General features: G+C 35.4%; 1 protein-coding gene across 1 annotated transcript; it reads right to left on the reverse strand.

Moving 5' to 3' along the window:
• Positions 1-493: 493 nt before the first annotated feature.
• LOC134107861 (uncharacterized) lies at positions 494-1,834 on the reverse strand. The gene is made up of 3 exons (XM_062559813.1): positions 1,320-1,834; positions 1,054-1,252; positions 494-786 (listed from the first exon to the last, which is right to left on the reverse strand). Exons 1-3 carry the CDS (start codon positions 1,575-1,577, stop codon positions 494-496), a joined length of 750 nt encoding a protein of 249 aa, XP_062415797.1. The 5' UTR covers positions 1,578-1,834.
• Positions 1,835-22,332: the final 20,498 nt, after the last annotated feature.

Consider the following 22,332-nt stretch of genomic DNA (forward strand, 5'->3'; position numbering starts at 1 on the left):
AGTGGCAGGGCTCTGAAAACAGCAGTGGCATGTTCCACTTTTTTGACAGAAAGCACAACACAAGGCAGTGTGAATAACCACTCATCATGAGATCTCAGAAATATATACGTGGACAAATCAAGGTATACAGTGATCTCACCTCCATCCAATGTTTTAGGGGGCTTCATCACTTTTTTCATCACCCCATAAAATTGGACCTTTGAAAAAAAGTCGTTCCATCTATTCCTCATTTCTGAGACGTAGTGGGCATTGTTTGGCTGTATTATCCTTTGCAACTCATCCAAGACCTGAAAGACATTAACAAAACAAAACCCAATGGTTATAACATAATGCCCTTTATTGTGACTATACAAATGTACAATAAGAAATAAAATCAACTGCTTTTCCAGTGCACAGTTGAGACACTACATATGAAAAAATAAGAATGGTTTTATATACATTGTAATTTGCTGTGTGGTGGTGAACATAAGAAATTGTTATTTTAAAAGGCCCCTTATGGCCCCAAATCTGTATCGAAAGCTATACAAAAAGGTAGAAACTTGATACGACGGGATTTACTTACATGATCCAAGTCTTTGAAACAAGAATAGGCCTCCAGAATCTTGCTGGGTCGGTCTTGCTCCTTTAGAGTGTCAGAGGTTATGAAGAGTCTTCTTGACTCAAACTCCAAGTTCAGCAAATGGGTTACTGAAGCTTTGTTTGGCTTGTTGGACCGGCACATCTGTTGCAGTGTCGTGTAGTGCCTTGCCTGGGTTTTCTGGCTGTCTAGGACGTCGCCCGAACCACCTGAAAGAATAAAAATAGAGGGTGGGGTTAGAGGGAAAAAGCAACATTAGATTTCTTAATTAAGTAGGAAGACGATAGCAGGTAACAGGACTCAGTCCTGGGATGACAAAAGTCAAAAGATTGACTAATACTTTTGCAAGGCAATTGCATTTCCCATGGACTATATTTTCTTTTGTTGGTAGATTTAGCATAGCAATCTCTCCCACACATCTCAAAATTAAAATGCATCACAACAAGTGTATTAAGTTAAAGATATAGACTCATAACTGTTATTCAGGTGTTGAACTGGGGTGCTGGCTCTGACTGGGGACTGCTGAAGAATGACCGTAGAAGCACTCGAATCCCCGTCGTAGTCACTCGTTGTCATTTCCTCGATTTCCTGCCGTTGTTTCTTTGCAGGAGGAACAGCCTTCTTTGGGCTTTTTACATTTGAAAGCCTCTTCATGAGCTTTTTGGCAACATACTCCTGCCAGGTAAAAACAGTAAACATTCAATGTTTTCACAATCAAAAGGGGAGATAAAAAAATACATACCCAGTGTTGTACCATCGGATAATACTCCACCAACCGCTTTGCCATGGCATTGACCTCTGGTTTGGTGGGATATCTGGCATCTTCTGTAGCTCTTGCAATTGCGATCATATTACACATGGTGTTTCTTATGAGCCGGCAGAAGAGCTCCTTAGATAACTCCACAATGTTCTCAGTCCCCATCCGTTTCTGCTCAAAGTAGGCACGTCGCACCTGTTCAAGTTCACTGTCTGTGTAAACTATGAATTCCGGGCTGGACATAACCACAAACTTAGAAATTTTGGGCTCTTCTTGTGAAAGACTACTGCCTCCAGTCACTGATGGCAGTGGTAGTTCCGCAGCAGTCTCCACCTAAAATACATTTACATTTAGATATTTCATAGGATAACTTTCTGTCATAATATATTACCACACAATTAGTTTTGCTCTTTGGCCCAGCCAAAATGTAAAGCCCAACGACACCCTTGTGCAATAGCACTAAACTGTTATATAACAGCAAATCTATGTACTTATTTCTGCAAAAGCCCTGAAAAAACAAAGATCAAGCTGAAGGACTTACACTATTGTTAAACTGACTAAACGTTTTGGCTAATACATTTTAAAATGAAAAGATTCATAAATTGATGGTGTCACATAGATGTATGGACGCACTTGGATGCACTGTAGGCCATACTACATTTGATCATAGCTTAAATTAATGTGCATAACATAGAACCTTTTTATCTTTATTTACAGCAAGCCATATAGCCCGCCGCCTGTGAAAGTTTTCAGGACCAGGAAACAGATCGTTGATTTCATCTCGAGAGAGGGAAGGCAGTAAGTCTTCACCAATCCTGGCAGCTATAGAAAAATATACAGTTAGTGCCAAGATACTGAATACTGACCTTTTCAATTATGGGCAAATTTGATTTGATTTTGCTCCAGTCAACATTTTCCCAGTGCTAACACAAAAATGTTTTTATATATGGTATATTTATTAAAGCTATATTAAAATCAGAGTTGCTATTCGGTCCGGTAGATAACGACCGTTAAGACACCTGTACCGTATCTACACGATTCACGTACATTACCTATTTTGAGTTGAAATGCGGCGGTTTGGGCTCAATCGCCGTTTTGAAAACAAAATAGGTGACCTACATGAATCGTGTAGATTCGATGAGAAAATGTTTTTAGAGGGGGGGGGGGGGTTACGTGTGAACAGGTGCTTAAGCGCATCCTGGACGAGCGCCGGACGATGTGAAAGATTTTAAATAATCAGGCCGGCCCGGACCCTCCGCACGCCGGGTGCAGCCGTTTCCTGCCGTGTCCCAGGTGGCTCTTCCCCCTCGCCGGTGCACCGCGTCGCTCCTCCGAAAGTTGGTTCGAGCGGATTTAAATGAGCGGGCGCGCCTCGCTCCAGATAACGCATCTTATTGTAAAAAAATGCATCTCGAAATTAATCAGATTGATAGTTTAAAACACATGTGTCAAACTCACAGCCAAATCCGGCCCGCCAAGTCATTTTATGTGGCCCGCAAGTGCTTTTCACATACGTGAAACCTGCGGCCCGCCGGGTGACAGCCAGCGCGCACTATGTTACCGAAAGTATCGGTACCGGCAAGTACACAAATGTAAATACACATACTCGTATCGGTTTGGAAAAAAAATGGTATCGGGCCATCCCTAATAAGAATATCTTCAGCCATGCTAGCTAGCTAACATGGGTTTTAGCACACAGGCCAACCTAGCAAGGCAGGTTCAAAAATAAAAACGAGTTTTAGGAAAAGATGATTTAATATATCTTACCTCTTAGTGTAGCAAGTGCAACCTCGTCCAGTTGATCCATTAGCTCAACCGCAATTCCTAAAACTCCTGCAGCAAACAAAATGTAGCTGCATTGGAAATCCAAAGACTGCCGTTAAACGCTGCGCGCCCAATTCTCTACACAATGGCGCGACCACATTTGGAATATACCATTTTCAGGGTAGGGCCAGGGGTGCGGTCGGCCGAAACAGCTTAAGTTTGCCCCGTTTTCCTAATAAAAATTATTTTTACTAAAATATAATCAATATTAAGCCCAATGTATGAGATCATTGATTAATGACTGGTTGCTGCTCTTATGAGACACATATTTATAGACACTTTCCCTTGATGAGTATATGTGATAAATCAAACAGGTCGCCCCAAGGGGACGCTACGCTTTGGCGTTACCCAGACCTGTGCGTGTTTGGGAAGTGGGAACAGGGTTGTTTATCTGCGTCAACAAGCCAGCTAGCTTAGCTAGCTAAACTAGAAAATCATGATTTGGCGTTGCGTTATCTGCTTTGTTTTTGTGGGTCTAACCCTCAAATCTTTATTGAGTCATATCAATTCGGCTCATAGTCGTAGTCCAGATTTCCGTGTCGTTTGTGGAATCGATGGTTGTAGCAAAGAATATCGCGTCTACAACTCACTTTGGTATCATATTCGAAGAACCCATTCTGAACACTTTGACAGTGGCAGCACCAACTCAAGGGGAGGAAGAAGGATGGACACCTCGAGACTGGACCGCACATCAGCGATGGATTTAAACACTAACAACGTGTGGGCATATAGGTAAATCACTATGCGTTACTTAAGTGAGCGGTTTTCAATTGGTGAGGCGCGCATTGCTCAATAATATGTAATTTTAATTTAATAATGATTCAATGCCGCCCCAAAGGCGTGCCAGTATACGGGGAATGCTTTACAAGTTTGACTCGTGGATGTTTTAACGTTAAGTGCTATAATATATTGCACTTAACACTGAAAAAGAGCAAGGTTATTTCCGGTGTTCTGTCGATCTATGCTACCTATCGAGATGTGCTACTTGGCGGTTCTGCGCATGCACAATTGTGGTCTGATTCCCCGCCCATAAATCTATGCAACCTAGCAGGTCGGACATGCGGTATAAACACTGAAATATTCAATAAATATACATTAATAGAATATCAAAATATGCTCCTTATCTCCTGACAGTGCACATGGAGTGAGTAGTGGTGCAATATATAATGATTGTGTTGGGGGAGCATTATTTGATAGGGTATATTTGTCTATCAGAATACGCCACCACTGAAATATTCAATAAAGTATCAAAATATTGTCAAATAAGCATACGATGTCAATACTGTTAGAGTTATACCTCTATGGGATTCAGCCTGCCTGCACAATTCGAAATGGGAACAGATAATAATTCATTATTTTGATAGGGAAGCGCGACTCGATAGACCCTACCATCGATTTGCGCTACGGTAGCATTTTTCGACAAGGCAGCATAGATCGACAGAACACCGGAACTAATGATTTACCAATGTTATTGAAATACTGCCTTAAATGCATGATGTCAAAGTTGCAGTAGGCTATGGGCATATATGATGTGAGTTGTTGTAATGTTTGATCCAACCCTTTCCTCAGTTATTTTTAAAACCGATACCTTTCATTATTCTAATGTAGCAAAAGTATTTTGATGCACAAAGACTTTTATAAGTTTGGGCCCCTGCTCTTCTAATATTTTCATGTCCACAAATACAGGCCAACTAATGCAATGGTGGAAAACCGAGAGAGTCCAGCAGAAAATGTGGTGGATAACGTAGAGCGACCAACGGAGGATGCAATGGTGGAGAACAGAGAGCAACCCTGTCCTGATCCTGTCATCGGCGAGCATTTTGGGGCTTTTGACAATTCAGTGTCATTGTACTCTGGCTTTGACAACAGCAAACTCACCTCTCCACGGCACCCTACTATGTCCCAGACATGTGACTGTACCATACAAACAGCTTTGAACATACCAGATTTGCCAAGTGAGCCTGCAGATGGCCCCTCTAAATCACACCAATCTGAGGTATGCATGTAAATATTTTTCTTTAGCACACAATAACAATCTTTTCTAATGCTCCATGTATCTTCTTGTCATTTGATTTTTCTGGGTATATTGTTGTTGGTCATGGTCAGTAGTTCATATTTGATCTTGAACTGTAGTTGGCCCTAGCAGCCCCCTGCTCCCATACAATCTGCCAATACTGCGATTATAGCAGGTTCATTTCCTCACACATTTGATCAAAAGATGCTTGAACATATTAGACGCATCTGATTTGACTGTTCTTTTTTAAGGATGCCTCCTGCCAGGACATTCTGACCAGACAAGCTACTGCTATTGTGTTGAGTGCAAGAGAAAGACACCATCTTTCGCAGGTCTGTCCGCATGCAACATTAACATAATTTAGTCTTTGGTGATCCTCTGCAATCTCAAATCTGATCATTAAATAATATTTACATTTGTCTATCAACTGTCAAAGCCTGGAGTGCTCTTGCTATAAAGCTTACCTCTCAAAATTAATTATAGCCTCTCTCAAGGGTAGTTCATCTGCATTGATAATTTTTTCAGTTTTGCTGTGCATTTAGTCTGTTCCCTTTGCAGCTTCTTTTTACTGTAATACAACGGACATCTCTGTAATGTTTTATTTTTTAAACATGTGCATTTTCTTTTGCCCAACACAAATTAGATTTTGCATATTAAATTAGACATGTATTTGGCATTATGTTTAATTGCCCCATCATTCAATTGATGAGTGAATTGTTTCCCCTTTTTTTAAAATAAATATTGTAGTTTACGTTCCTCTAAAATTGCTCATTGAAAGGGTGGTGCAATATCTGGCCCTAAAGGCTAGTACAAAATGAAAATGTTTTACATTGGACTATTCTGATGTAATGTAATTTGCATCTGTCCTTTTGGCCCTGTTTTTCAGACTGGTGTGAATGATGTTGTGGCAGCAATGCATCAGTACCAAGCTTTGTTGGTGACCAATCTGAGGAGTCGGCTACAAAGAGTATTCCATCAACATCAGGGAAGTGAACTTGAAAAGGAGGCTCTGGCAGTATTTGACCAGTTGGAAGATCCGTTTGCCTCTGTTTCAACAACGTACAGGCAGGACTGTGTGATTAAGGATCATTTCCATTTTGTAGAGTCAGAGGAAGTTATTGTTGGGTATACTGCTTGCTTTCTTAAAAAAGGAGCAAAAAGAGTCCTCTCTACCAGACCCAAATGTTTTCACTATGTTCCTCTGATCAAAAGTCTGGAACAATTATTGTCCCATCCAAAAGTCCTGTCAATGATAGATGAGCCACAGAAATACAGAAGTGGCTATTTGTATGACATTACAGATGGTGAATTCGTGAAATCACACCCCTTATTTTCTGCCCGGCCCTCTGCCTTACAAATAATCCTTTACTCTGATGACATTGAACTTTGCAATCCGCTTGGGTCTCATGCTTCCAAGAATAAGTTGGTAATGTTTTACTATACACTTGGAAACATTAATCCAAAATATCGATCAAAACTGGCTTCGATTCGCCTACTCGCCATTGCAAGGAAGAGCCAACTGTCTGAATGTGGAGTTGATGCAATTTTGGGACGGCTTCAAGAGGACCTGGTAAGGCTTTATGAAGGTGTTAGAATTCAAATTGGGAATGGTGAACGTGAAATATATGGAGCATTATTTTCGATTTGTGGGGACACTTTAGCTCAGCATGAGCTTTGTGGTTTTAAAGAAGGTGTTGGTTTTGCTTTCAAGAAATGTAGGCAATGTGAATGTACATTTGAGGACATGCAATTGTATTTTGATGAGGATTACTTTGAAGAAAGAACAATAGAGAGACATATGCGGCAGTGTAGTGATATTGAGAAGGCCAATACGGAGTGTCTTAGAAACAGTTTAAAAACTACATTTGGGATCAACAGAAGGAGTAAACTAGTAGAATTCCCGGCTTTTAACTTGATCCAACAAACACCACAAGACATCATGCACGTAATACTGGAAGGCATTGCCCCATTAGAAATAAAGTGTGTGATGAAACACTTAGTACTTTTAGGGCAACTTGACTTGGATATTTTCAATGGTGCATTACTTGCATTTCCCTATTCTCCACATGATGTCAGAGATAAACCAAGCCCTATAAGCTACAGCACATTAGCATCCAATGACAATAAATTAAAGCAGTCCTCGGGCCAAATGCTTGTTCTTCTTAAAATTCTGCCATTTTTAATTGATGCAGTAAAAGGTAGTGAGTACCACACAGTCATTCTTGAGCTGATAGAGATAGTTCATATTTTGTTTGCTCCTGTTATTAGTGTACAGACTATCAACACATTAAAATCACTTATTGAACAGCACCTAAAACACATGAAGAACCTTTTCCCAGATAACAACATCACTCCAAAGCAACATTATTTGATTCATGTGCCATCTCAGATTAAGCAACTGGGACCAATGGTTCGTCATATGTGCATGAGATTTGAATCAAAGCATTGCTTTTTTAAACAGTGGGCTTCAAAACTAAACTTTAAAAATGTTTGCAAATCCTTAATAAGGGATAATCAAATGTATGAATGTTGTCAGAATGTAAGTAGTTCTGAACACCCCATTTTTTCAAATGATTGCACATTGGGACCAAAATCAGAAATAACAAACATGTCATACTTAAAAGAAAAAACAAGAGCCTTCCTTGGAAATGATGAGGTTAACCATGCTGTGTCTGTAAAATGGATTAATCTAAATGGCAACAAATACATACGGGAAAAGTCATTATTTGTGTGTGATGTTAATTCTGATCTGCCCGAATTTGGACTTTTAAGAAATATCTATGTGATCAATTCATCATTGTACTGTTTTGAGTTCATGCCGTACAACACCATTTGTTATGATAGAGATTATATGGCATATCAAATCGAGATCCCAAACTTAGCGCAAGCAACGGAGCTTGTATCTGTTGATAACCTTGTAGATTTCACTCCATATTACAGCTTTACTCACAAGGATATAGTCTATGTCCCAATGAAATATTACCTCAGGGATGTGATTGAGCTGCACAAAGCCTCATCTGATGCATTGTAAAAGGCACTGTTATTCTGTCATTACAACAGCTGTTGCTCAGATATACTTGAAAAGTTAGACATTTTATGTTTTTGGCTGTATTTGGCTGTTGAATACAATTGTTCTTAATCAAACTGCATACTTTCATGTTTGAAATAAATTGCTGTCATTTCCTAAGATTCTTAAATTGAGAAGTTGTGGAAGTGGTCTCAATCTTAAAATAAGGACGATAATCGTATTGCTGGAATATTTAGCAAAATATGTCCACACCTAGTTAAATTTAACTTGATATTAGTTGGTAAATCTTATTAAGAAAAATTAAGATATATTTCATCAAAATAAGACAATTTTTCTGATGTGAAAAATGCTTGGCAAGATTCTTATTCTTTTTAGACTAATAATAAGAAAGAAAATCTAGATGCAAGGCTTTTTTACTTTCTTAAAAATCAGTTTTTGCAGTGCATTATTGTTACTTTCAAAGCTTTTGCAGAAGGAGAAACAGCTAAAACGGAATCTAATGAATAATGCGCTAGCTTACACTGTTTCCATCAAGCAAATTACCTTTTTTCATCATTATCATTATGGTATGAAGGATTAGGTATAGTTTCAGAAGCTGATTCACTCAACTACGTTTTGACCATTATTGTTACTTTCAAAGCTTTTGCAGAAGGAGAAACAGCTAAAACGAAATCTAATGAATAACACTTTAGCTTACACGGTTTCCATCAAGCAAAGGACCTTTTTTCGTCATTATCATTATGGTATGAAGGATTAGGTAAAGTTTTAGAACCTGATACACTCAACTACGTTTTGACCATTATTGTTACTTTCAAAGCTTTTGCAGAAGGAGTTAACAGCTAAAACGGACTGTAAGAGGAATGCTTTAGCTTACACTGTTTCCATCAAGCAAAGGACCTTTTTTCATCATTATCATTATGGTATGAAGGATTAGGTTTAGTTTTAGAACCTGATTCACTCAACTACGTTTTGACCATTATTGTTACTTTCAAAGCTTTTGCAGAAGGAGAAACAGCTAAAACGGAATCTAATGAATAATGCGCTAGCTTACACTGTTTCCATCAAGCAAATTACCTTTTTTCATCATTATCATTATGGTATGAAGGATTAGGTATAGTTTCAGAAGCTGATTCACTCAACTACGTTTTGACCATTATTGTTACTTTCAAAGCTTTTGCAGAAGGAGTTAACAGCTAAAACGGACTGTAGGAGGAATGCTTTAGCTTACACTGTTTCCATCAAGCAAAGGACCTTTTTTCATCATTATCATTATGGTATGAAGGATTAGGTTTAGTTTTAGAATCTGATTCACTCAACTACGTTTTGACCATTATTGTTAGTTTCAAAGCTTTTGCAGAAGGAGAAACAGCTAAAACGGAATCTAATGAATAATGCTTTAGCTTACACTGTTTCCATCAAGCCAATGACCTTTTTTCATCATTATCATTATGGTATGAAGGATTAGGTTTAGTTTTAGAACCTGATTCACTCAACTACGTTTTGACCATTATTGTTACTTTCAAAGCTTTTGCAGAAGGAGAAAACAGCTAAAACGGACTGAATGAAGAATGCTTTAGCTTTTACTGTTTCCATCAAGCAAATGACCTTTTTTCATCATTATCATTATGGTATGAGGGTTTAGGTTTAGTTTTAGAACCTGATTCACTCAACTACGTTTTGACCATTATTGTTAGTTTCAAAACATTTGCAGAAGGAGAAACAGCTAAAACGGAATCTAATGAATAATGCTTTACCTTTTACTGTTTCCATCAAGCAAATTACCTTTTTTCATCATTATCATTATGGTATGAAGGATTAGGTATAGTTTCAGAATCTGATTCACTCAACTACGTTTTGACCATTATTGTTACTTTCAAAGCTTTTGCAGAAGGAGAAACAGCTAAAACAGAATCTAATGAATAATACTCTAGCTTACACTGTTTCCATCAAGCAAATTACCTTTTTTCATCATTATCATTATGGTATGAAAGATTAGGTATAGTTTCAGAAGCTGATTCACTCAACTACGTTTTGACCATTATTGTTACTTTCAAAGCTTTTGCAGAAGGAAAAAACAGCTAAAACGGACTGTATGAAGAATGCTTTAGCTTACACTGTTTCCATCAAGCAAATTACCTTTTTTCATCATTATCATTATGGTATGAAGGATTAGGTATAGTTTCAGAATCTGATTCACTCAACTACGTTTTGACCATTATTGTTACTTTCAAAGCTTTTGCAGAAGAAGAAACAGCTAAAACAGAATCTAATGAATAATACTCTAGCTTACACTGTTTCCATCAAGCAAATTACCTTTTTTCATCATTATCATTATGGTATGAAAGATTAGGTATAGTTTCAGAAGCTGATTCACTCAACTACGTTTTGACCATTATTGTTACTTTCAAAGCTTTTGCAGAAGGAGAAAACAGCTAAAACGGACTGTTTGAAGAATGCTTTAGCTTACACTGTTTCCATCAAGCAAATTACCTTTTTTCATCATTATCATTATGGTATGAAAGATTAGGTATAGTTTCAGAAGCTGAATCACTCAACTACGTTTTGACCATTATTGTTACTTTCAAAGCTTTTGCAGAAGGAGAAACAGCTAAAACGGAATCTAATGAATAATGCTCTAGCTTACACTGTTTCCATCAAGCAAATTACCTTTTTTGATCATTATCATTATGGTATGAAGGATTAGGTTTAGTTTTAAAACCTGATTCACTCAACTACGTTTTGACCATTATTGTTACTTTCAAAGCTTTTGCAGAAGGAGAAAACAGCTAAAACGAAATCTAATGAATAACACTTTAGCTTACACGGTTTCCATCAAGCAAAGGACCTTTTTTCATCATTATCATTATGGTATGAAGGATTAGGTTAAGTTTTAGAACCTGATACACTTAACTACCTTTTGACCATTATTGTTACTTTCAAAGCTTTTGCAGAAGGAGTTAACAGCTAAAACGGACTGTAGGAGGAATATTTAGCTTACACTGTTTCCATCAAGCAAAGGACCTTTTTTCATCATTATCATTATGGTATGAAGGATTAGGTTTAGTTTTAGAATCTGATTCACTCAACTACGTTTTTACCATTATTGTTACTTTCAAAGCTTTTGCAGAAGGAGAAACAGCTAAAACGGAATCTAATGAATAATGCTCTAGCTTACACTGTTTCCATCAAGCAAATTACCTTTTTTGATCATTATCATTATGGTATGAAGGATTAGGTTTAGTTTTAAAACCTGATTCACTCAACTACGTTTTGACCATTATTGTTACTTTCAAAGCTTTTGCAGAAGGAGAAAACAGCTAAAACGAAATCTAATGAATAACACTTTAGCTTACACGGTTTCCATCAAGCAAAGGACCTTTTTTCATCATTATCATTATGGTATGAAGGATTAGGTTAAGTTTTAGAACCTGATACACTTAACTACGTTTTAAACATTATTGTTACTTTCAAAGCTTTTGCAGAAGGAGTTAACAGCTAAAACGGACTGTAGGAGGAATATTTAGCTTACACTGTTTCCATCAAGCCAATGACCTTTTTTCATCATTATCATTATGGTATGAAGGATGATGTTTAGTTTTAGAACCTGATTCACTCAACTACGTTTTTACCATTATTGTTACTTTCAAAGCTTTTGCAGAATGAGAAAACAGCTAAAACGGACTGAATGAAGAATGCTTTAGCTTTTACTGTTTCCATCAAGCAAATGACCTTTTTTCATCATTATCATTATGGTATGAAGGTTTAGGTTTAGTTTTAGAACCTGATTCACTCAACTACGTTTTTACAATTATTGTTACTTTCAAAGCTTTTGCAGAAGGAGAAAACAGCTAAAACGGACTGTATGAAGAATGCTTTAGCTTACACTGTTTCCATCAAGCCAATGACCTTTTTTCATCATTATCATTATGGTATGAAGGATGATGTTTAGTTTTAGAACCTGATTCACTCAACTACGTTTTTACAATTATTGTTACTTTCAAAGCTTTTGCAGAAGGAGAAAACAGCTAAAACGGACTGTATGAAGAATGCTTTAGCTTACACTGTTTCCATCAAGCAAATTACCTTTTTTCATCATTATCATTATGGTATGAAGGATTAGGTATAGTTTCAGAAGCTGATTCACTCAACTACTTTTTGACCATTATTGTTAGTTTCAAAGCTTTTGCAGAAGGAGAAACAGCTAAAACGGAATCTAATGAATAATGCGCTAGCTTACACTGTTTCCATCAAGCCAATGACCTTTTTTCATCATTATCATTATGGTATCAAGGATTAGGTTTAGTTTTAGAACCTGATTCACTCAACTACGTTTTGACCATTATTGTTACTTTCAAAGCTTTTGCAGAAGGAGAAACAGCTAAAACGAAATCTAATGAATAATGCTTTAGCTTTTACTGTTTCCATCAAGCAAAGGACCTTTTTTCATCATTATCAATATGGTATGAAGGATTAGGTATAGTTTCAGAATCTGATTCACTCAACTACGTTTTGACCATTATTGTTACTTTCAAAGCTTTTGCAGAAGGAGAAACAGATAAAACGAAATCTAATGAATAATGCTTTAGCTTTTACTGTTTCCATCAAGCAAATTACCTTTTTTCATCATTATCATTATGGTATGAAGGATTAGGTATAGTTTCAGAATCTGATTCACTCAACTACGTTTTGACCATTATTGTTACTTTCAAAGCTTTTGAAAGAAACGTTTTTACCATTATTGTTACTTTCAAAGCTTTTGCAGAAGGAGAAACAGCTAAAACGGAATCTAATGAATAATACTCTAGCTTACACTGTTTCCATCAAGCAAATTACCTTTTTACATCATTATCAATATGGTATGAAGGATTTGGTTTAGTTTTAAAACCTGATTCACTCAACTACGTTTTGACCTTTATTGTTACTTTTAAAGCTTTTGAAAGAAACGTTTTTACCATTATTGTTACTTTCAAAGCTTTTGCAGAAGGAGAAACAGCTAAAACGGAATCTAATGAATAATGCTCTAGCTTACACTGTTTCCATCAAGCAAATTACCTTTTTTCATCATTATCATTATGGTATGAAGGATTAGGTATAGTTTCAGAAGCTGATTCACTCAACTACGTTTTGACCATTATTGTTACTTTCAAAGCTTTTGCAGAAGGAGTTAACAGTTAAAACGGACTGTAGGAGGAATGCTTTAGCTTACACTGTTTCCATCAAGCAAAGGACCTTTTTTCATCATTATCATTATGGTATGAAGGATTAGGTTTAGTTTTAGAATCTGATTCACTCAACTACGTTTTGACCATTATTGTTAGTTTCAAAGCTTTTGCAGAAGGAGAAACAGCTAAAACGGAATCTAATGAATAATGCTTTAGCTTACACTGTTTCCATCAAGCCAATGACCTTTTTTCATCATTATCATTATGGTATGAAGGATTAGGTTTAGTTTTAGAACCTGATTCACTCAACTACGTTTTGACCATTATTGTTACTTTCAAAGCTTTTGCAGAAGGAGAAAACAGCTAAAACGGACTGAATGAAGAATGCTTTAGCTTTTACTGTTTCCATCAAGCAAATGACCTTTTTTCATCATTATCATTATGGTATGAGGGTTTAGGTTTAGTTTTAGAACCTGATTCACTCAACTACGTTTTGACCATTATTGTTAGTTTCAAAACATTTGCAGAAGGAGAAACAGCTAAAACGGAATCTAATGAATAATGCTTTACCTTTTACTGTTTCCATCAAGCAAATTACCTTTTTTCATCATTATCATTATGGTATGAAGGATTAGGTATAGTTTCAGAATCTGATTCACTCAACTACGTTTTGACCATTATTGTTACTTTCAAAGCTTTTGCAGAAGGAGAAACAGCTAAAACAGAATCTAATGAATAATACTCTAGCTTACACTGTTTCCATCAAGCAAATTACCTTTTTTCATCATTATCATTATGGTATGAAAGATTAGGTATAGTTTCAGAATCTGATTCACTCAACTACGTTTTGACCATTATTGTTACTTTCAAAGCTTTTGAAAGTAACGTTTTTACCATTATTGTTACTTTCAAAGCTTTTGCAGAAGGAGAGACAGCTAAAACGGAATCTAATGAATAGTACTCTAGCTTACACTGTTTCCATCAAGCAAATTACCTTTTTTCATCATTATCATTATGGTATGAAAGATTAGGTATAGTTTCAGAAGCTGAATCACTCAACTACGTTTTGACCATTATTGTTACTTTCAAAGCTTTTGCAGAAGGAGAAACAGCTAAAACGGAATCTAATGAATAATGCTCTAGCTTACACTGTTTCCATCAAGCAAATTACCTTTTTTGATCATTATCATTATGGTATGAAGGATTAGGTTTAGTTTTAAAACCTGATTCACTCAACTACGTTTTGACCATTATTGTTACTTTCAAAGCTTTTGCAGAAGGAGAAAACAGCTAAAACGAAATCTAATGAATAACACTTTAGCTTACACGGTTTCCATCAAGCAAAGGACCTTTTTTCATCATTATCATTATGGTATGAAGGATTAGGTTAAGTTTTAGAACCTGATACACTTAACTACGTTTTGACCATTATTGTTACTTTCAAAGCTTTTGCAGAAGGAGTTAACAGCTAAAACGGACTGTAGGAGGAATATTTAGCTTACACTGTTTCCATCAAGCAAAGGACCTTTTTTCATCATTATCATTATGGTATGAAGGATTAGGTTTAGTTTTAGAATCTGATTCACTCAACTACGTTTTTACCATTATTGTTACTTTCAAAGCTTTTGCAGAAGGAGAAAACAGCTAAAACGGACTGTATGAAGAATGCTTTAGCTTACACTGTTTCCATCAAGCCAATGACCTTTTTTCATCATTATCATTATGGTATGAAGGATGATGTTTAGTTTTAGAACCTGATTCACTCAACTACGTTTTTACCATTATTGTTACTTTCAAAGCTTTTGCAGAAGGAGAAAACAGCTAAAACGGACTGAATGAAGAATGCTTTAGCTTTTACTGTTTCCATCAAGCAAATGACCTTTTTTCATCATTATCATTATGGTATGAAGGTTTAGGTTTAGTTTTAGAACCTGATTCACTCAACTACGTTTTTACAATTATTGTTACTTTCAAAGCTTTTGCAGAAGGAGAAAACAGCTAAAACGGACTGTATGAAGAATGCTTTAGCTTACACTGTTTCCATCAAGCCAATGACCTTTTTTCATCATTATCATTATGGTATGAAGGATGATGTTTAGTTTTAGAACCTGATTCACTCAACTACGTTTTTACAATTATTGTTACTTTCAAAGCTTTTGCAGAAGGAGAAAACAGCTAAAACGGACTGTATGAAGAATGCTTTAGCTTACACTGTTTCCATCAAGCCAATGACCTTTTTTCATCATTATCATTATGGTATGAAGGATGATGTTTAGTTTTAGAACCTGATTCACTCAACTACGTTTTTACAATTATTGTTACTTTCAAAGCTTTTGCAGAAGGAGAAAACAGCTAAAACGGACTGTATGAAGAATGCTTTAGCTTACACTGTTTCCATCAAGCAAATTACCTTTTTTCATCATTATCATTATGGTATGAAGGATTAGGTATAGTTTCAGAAGCTGATTCACTCAACTACTTTTTGACCATTATTGTTACTTTCAAAGCTTTTGCAGAAGGAGAAACAGCTAAAACGGAATCTAATGAATAATGCGCTAGCTTACACAGTTTCCATCAAGCAAATTACCTTTTTTCATCATTATCATTATGGTATGAAGGATTAGGTATAGTTTCAGAAGCTGATTCACTCAACTACGTTTTGACCATTATTGTTACTTTCAAAGCTTTTGCAGAAGGAGAAACAGCTAAAACGAAATCTAATGAATAACACTTTAGCTTACACGGTTTCCATCAAGCAAAGGACCTTTTTTCGTCATTATCATTATGGTATGAAGGATTAGGTAAAGTTTTAGAACCTGATACACTCAACTACGTTTTGACCATTATTGTTACTTTCAAAGCTTTTGCAGAAGGAGTTAACAGCTAAAACGGACTGTAAGAGGAATGCTTTAGCTTACACTGTTTCCATCAAGCAAAGGACCTTTTTTCATCATTATCATTATGGTATGAAGGATTAGGTTTAGTTTTAGAACCTGATTCACTCAACTACGTTTTTACAATTATTGTTACTTTCAAAGCTTTTGCAGAAGGAGAAAACAGCTAAAACGGACTGTATGAAGAATGCTTTAGCTTACACTGTTTCCATCAAGCAAATTACCTTTTTTCATCATTATCATTATGGTATGAAGGATTAGGTATAGTTTCAGAAGCTGATTCACTCAACTACTTTTTGACCATTATTGTTAGTTTCAAAGCTTTTGCAGAAGGAGAAACAGCTAAAACGGAATCTAATGAATAATGCGCTAGCTTACACTGTTTCCATCAAGCCAATGACCTTTTTTCATCATTATCATTATGGTATGAAGGATTAGGTTTAGTTTTAGAACCTGATTCACTCAACTACGTTTTGACCATTATTGTTACTTTCAAAGCTTTTGCAGAAGGAGAAACAGCTAAAACGAAATCTAATGAATAATGCTTTAGCTTTTACTGTTTCCATCAAGCAAAGGACCTTTTTTCATCATTATCAATATGGTATGAAGGATTAGGTATAGTTTCAGAATCTGATTCACTCAACTACGTTTTGACCATTATTGTTACTTTCAAAGCTTTTGCAGAAGGAGAAACAGATAAAACGAAATCTAATGAATAATGCTTTAGCTTTTACTGTTTCCATCAAGCAAATTACCTTTTTTCATCATTATCATTATGGTATGAAGGATTAGGTATAGTTTCAGAATCTGATTCACTCAACTACGTTTTGACCATTATTGTTACTTTCAAAGCTTTTGAAAGAAACGTTTTTACCATTATTGTTACTTTCAAAGCTTTTGCAGAAGGAGAAACAGCTAAAACGGAATCTAATGAATAATACTCTAGCTTACACTGTTTCCATCAAGCAAATTACCTTTTTACATCATTATCAATATGGTATGAAGGATTTGGTTTAGTTTTAAAACCTGATTCACTCAACTACGTTTTGACCTTTATTGTTACTTTTAAAGCTTTTGAAAGAAACGTTTTTACCATTATTGTTACTTTCAAAGCTTTTGCAGAAGGAGAAACAGCTAAAACGGAATCTAATGAATAATGCTCTAGCTTACACTGTTTCCATCAAGCAAATTACCTTTTTTCATCATTATCATTATGGTATGAAGGATTAGGTATAGTTTCAGAAGCTGATTCACTCAACTACGTTTTGACCATTATTGTTACTTTCAAAGCTTTTGCAGAAGGAGTTAACAGTTAAAACGGACTGTAGGAGGAATGCTTTAGCTTACACTGTTTCCATCAAGCAAAGGACCTTTTTTCATCATTATCATTATGGTATGAAGGATTAGGTTTAGTTTTAGAATCTGATTCACTCAACTACGTTTTGACCATTATTGTTAGTTTCAAAGCTTTTGCAGAAGGAGAAACAGCTAAAACGGAATCTAATGAATAATGCTTTAGCTTACACTGTTTCCATCAAGCCAATGACCTTTTTTCATCATTATCATTATGGTATGAAGGATTAGGTTTAGTTTTAGAACCTGATTCACTCAACTACGTTTTGACCATTATTGTTACTTTCAAAGCTTTTGCAGAAGGAGAAAACAGCTAAAACGGACTGAATGAAGAATGCTTTAGCTTTTACTGTTTCCATCAAGCAAATGACCTTTTTTCATCATTATCATTATGGTATGAGGGTTTAGGTTTAGTTTTAGAACCTGATTCACTCAACTACGTTTTGACCATTATTGTTAGTTTCAAAACATTTGCAGAAGGAGAAACAGCTAAAACGGAATCTAATGAATAATGCTTTACCTTTTACTGTTTCCATCAAGCAAATTACCTTTTTTCATCATTATCATTATGGTATGAAGGATTAGGTATAGTTTCAGAATCTGATTCACTCAACTACGTTTTGACCATTATTGTTACTTTCAAAGCTTTTGCAGAAGGAGAAACAGCTAAAACAGAATCTAATGAATAATACTCTAGCTTACACTGTTTCCATCAAGCAAATTACCTTTTTTCATCATTATCATTATGGTATGAAAGATTAGGTATAGTTTCAGAATCTGATTCACTCAACTACGTTTTGACCATTATTGTTACTTTCAAAGCTTTTGAAAGTAACGTTTTTACCATTATTGTTACTTTCAAAGCTTTTGCAGAAGGAGAGACAGCTAAAACGGAATCTAATGAATAGTACTCTAGCTTACACTGTTTCCATCAAGCAAATTACCTTTTTTCATCATTATCATTATGGTATGAAAGATTAGGTATAGTTTCAGAAGCTGAATCACTCAACTACGTTTTGACCATTATTGTTACTTTCAAAGCTTTTGCAGAAGGAGAAACAGCTAAAACGGAATCTAATGAATAATGCTCTAGCTTACACTGTTTCCATCAAGCAAATTACCTTTTTTGATCATTATCATTATGGTATGAAGGATTAGGTTTAGTTTTAAAACCTGATTCACTCAACTACGTTTTGACCATTATTGTTACTTTCAAAGCTTTTGCAGAAGGAGAAAACAGCTAAAACGAAATCTAATGAATAACACTTTAGCTTACACGGTTTCCATCAAGCAAAGGACCTTTTTTCATCATTATCATTATGGTATGAAGGATTAGGTTAAGTTTTAGAACCTGATACACTTAACTACGTTTTGACCATTATTGTTACTTTCAAAGCTTTTGCAGAAGGAGTTAACAGCTAAAACGGACTGTAGGAGGAATATTTAGCTTACACTGTTTCCATCAAGCAAAGGACCTTTTTTCATCATTATCATTATGGTATGAAGGATTAGGTTTAGTTTTAGAATCTGATTCACTCAACTACGTTTTTACCATTATTGTTACTTTCAAAGCTTTTGCAGAAGGAGAAAACAGCTAAAACGGACTGTATGAAGAATGCTTTAGCTTACACTGTTTCCATCAAGCCAATGACCTTTTTTCATCATTATCATTATGGTATGAAGGATGATGTTTAGTTTTAGAACCTGATTCACTCAACTACGTTTTTACCATTATTGTTACTTTCAAAGCTTTTGCAGAAGGAGAAAACAGCTAAAACGGACTGAATGAAGAATGCTTTAGCTTTTACTGTTTCCATCAAGCAAATGACCTTTTTTCATCATTATCATTATGGTATGAAGGTTTAGGTTTAGTTTTAGAACCTGATTCACTCAACTACGTTTTTACAATTATTGTTACTTTCAAAGCTTTTGCAGAAGGAGAAAACAGCTAAAACGGACTGTATGAAGAATGCTTTAGCTTACACTGTTTCCATCAAGCCAATGACCTTTTTTCATCATTATCATTATGGTATGAAGGATGATGTTTAGTTTTAGAACCTGATTCACTCAACTACGTTTTTACAATTATTGTTACTTTCAAAGCTTTTGCAGAAGGAGAAAACAGCTAAAACGGACTGTATGAAGAATGCTTTAGCTTACACTGTTTCCATCAAGCCAATGACCTTTTTTCATCATTATCATTATGGTATGAAGGATGATGTTTAGTTTTAGAACCTGATTCACTCAACTACGTTTTTACAATTATTGTTACTTTCAAAGCTTTTGCAGAAGGAGAAAACAGCTAAAACGGACTGTATGAAGAATGCTTTAGCTTACACTGTTTCCATCAAGCAAATTACCTTTTTTCATCATTATCATTATGGTATGAAGGATTAGGTATAGTTTCAGAAGCTGATTCACTCAACTACTTTTTGACCATTATTGTTACTTTCAAAGCTTTTGCAGAAGGAGAAACAGCTAAAACGGAATCTAATGAATAATGCGCTAGCTTACACAGTTTCCATCAAGCAAATTACCTTTTTTCATCATTATCATTATGGTATGAAGGATTAGGTATAGTTTCAGAAGCTGATTCACTCAACTACGTTTTGACCATTATTGTTACTTTCAAAGCTTTTGCAGAAGGAGAAACAGCTAAAACGAAATCTAATGAATAACACTTTAGCTTACACGGTTTCCATCAAGCAAAGGACCTTTTTTCGTCATTATCATTATGGTATGAAGGATTAGGTAAAGTTTTAGAACCTGATACACTCAACTACGTTTTGACCATTATTGTTACTTTCAAAGCTTTTGCAGAAGGAGTTAACAGCTAAAACGGACTGTAAGAGGAATGCTTTAGCTTACACTGTTTCCATCAAGCAAAGGACCTTTTTTCATCATTATCATTATGGTATGAAGGATTAGGTTTAGTTTTAGAACCTGATTCACTCAACTACGTTTTGACCATTATTGTTACTTTCAAAGCTTTTGCAAAAGGAGTTAACAGCTAAAACAGACTGTAGGAGGAATGCTTTAGCTTTTACTGTTTCCATCAAGCAAATTACCTTTTTTCATCATTATCATTATGGTATGAAGGTTTAGGTTTAGTTTTAGAACCTGATTCACTCAACTACGTTTTGACCATTATTGTTAGTTTCAAAGCTTTTGCAGAAGGAGAAACAGCTAAAACGGAATCTAATGAATAATGCTTTAGCTTACACTGTTTCCATCAAGCCAATGAGATTTTTTCATCATTATCATTATGGTATGAAGGATTAGGTTTTGTTTTAGAACCTGATTCACTCAACTACGTTTTGACCATTATTGTTAGTTTCAAAACATTTGCAGAAGGAGAAACAACTAAAACGGAATCTAATGAATAATGCTCTAGCTTACACTGTTTCCATCAAGCAAATTACCTTTTTTCATCATTATCATTATGGTATGAAGGATTAGGTATAGTTTCAGAAGCTGATTCACTCAACTACGTTTTGACCATTATTGTTACTTTCAAAGCTTTTGCAGAAGGAGAAACAGCTAAAACGGAATCTAATGAATAATACTCTAGCTTACACTGTTTCCATCAAGCAAATTACCTTTTTTCATCATTATCAATATGGTATGAAGGATTTGGTTTAGTTTTAAAACCTGATTCACTCAACTACGTTTTGACCTTTTTTGTTACTTTTAAAGCTTTTGAAAGTAACGTTTTGACCATTATTGTTACTTTCAAAGCTTTTGCAGAAGGAGAAAACAGCTAAAACGGACTGAATGAAGAATGCTTTAGCTTTTACTGTTTCCATCAAGCAAATGACCTTTTTTCATCATTATCATTATGGTATGAGGGTTTAGGTTTAGTTTTAGAACCTGATTCACTCAACTACGTTTTGACCATTATTGTTAGTTTCAAAACATTTGCAGAAGGAGAAACAGCTAAAACGGAATCTAATGAATAATGCTTTACCTTTTACTGTTTCCATCAAGCAAATTACCTTTTTTCATCATTATCATTATGGTATGAAGGATTAGGTATAGTTTCAGAATCTGATTCACTCAACTACGTTTTGACCATTATTGTTACTTTCAAAGCTTTTGCAGAAGGAGAAACAGCTAAAACAGAATCTAATGAATAATACTCTAGCTTACACTGTTTCCATCAAGCAAATTACCTTTTTTCATCATTATCATTATGGTATGAAAGATTAGGTATAGTTTCAGAAGCTGATTCACTCAACTACGTTTTGACCATTATTGTTACTTTCAAAGCTTTTGCAGAAGGAGAAAACAGCTAAAACGGACTGTTTGAAGAATGCTTTAGCTTACACTGTTTCCATCAAGCAAATTACCTTTTTTCATCATTATCATTATGGTATGAAGGATTAGGTATAGTTTCAGAATCTGATTCACTCAACTACGTTTTGACCATTATTGTTACTTTCAAAGCTTTTGAAAGTAACGTTTTTACCATTATTGTTACTTTCAAAGCTTTTGCAGAAGGAGAGACAGCTAAAACGGAATCTAATGAATAATACTCTAGCTTACACTGTTTCCATCAAGCAAATTACCTTTTTTCATCATTATCATTATGGTATGAAAGATTAGGTATAGTTTCAGAAGCTGAATCACTCAACTACGTTTTGACCATTATTGTTACTTTCAAAGCTTTTGCAGAAGGAGAAACAGCTAAAACGGAATCTAATGAATAATGCTCTAGCTTACA

This window comes from Pungitius pungitius, chromosome 20 (genome assembly GCF_949316345.1).
Source record: "Pungitius pungitius chromosome 20, fPunPun2.1, whole genome shotgun sequence".
In the NCBI taxonomy this organism is placed as follows: domain Eukaryota; kingdom Metazoa; phylum Chordata; class Actinopteri; order Perciformes; family Gasterosteidae; genus Pungitius; species Pungitius pungitius.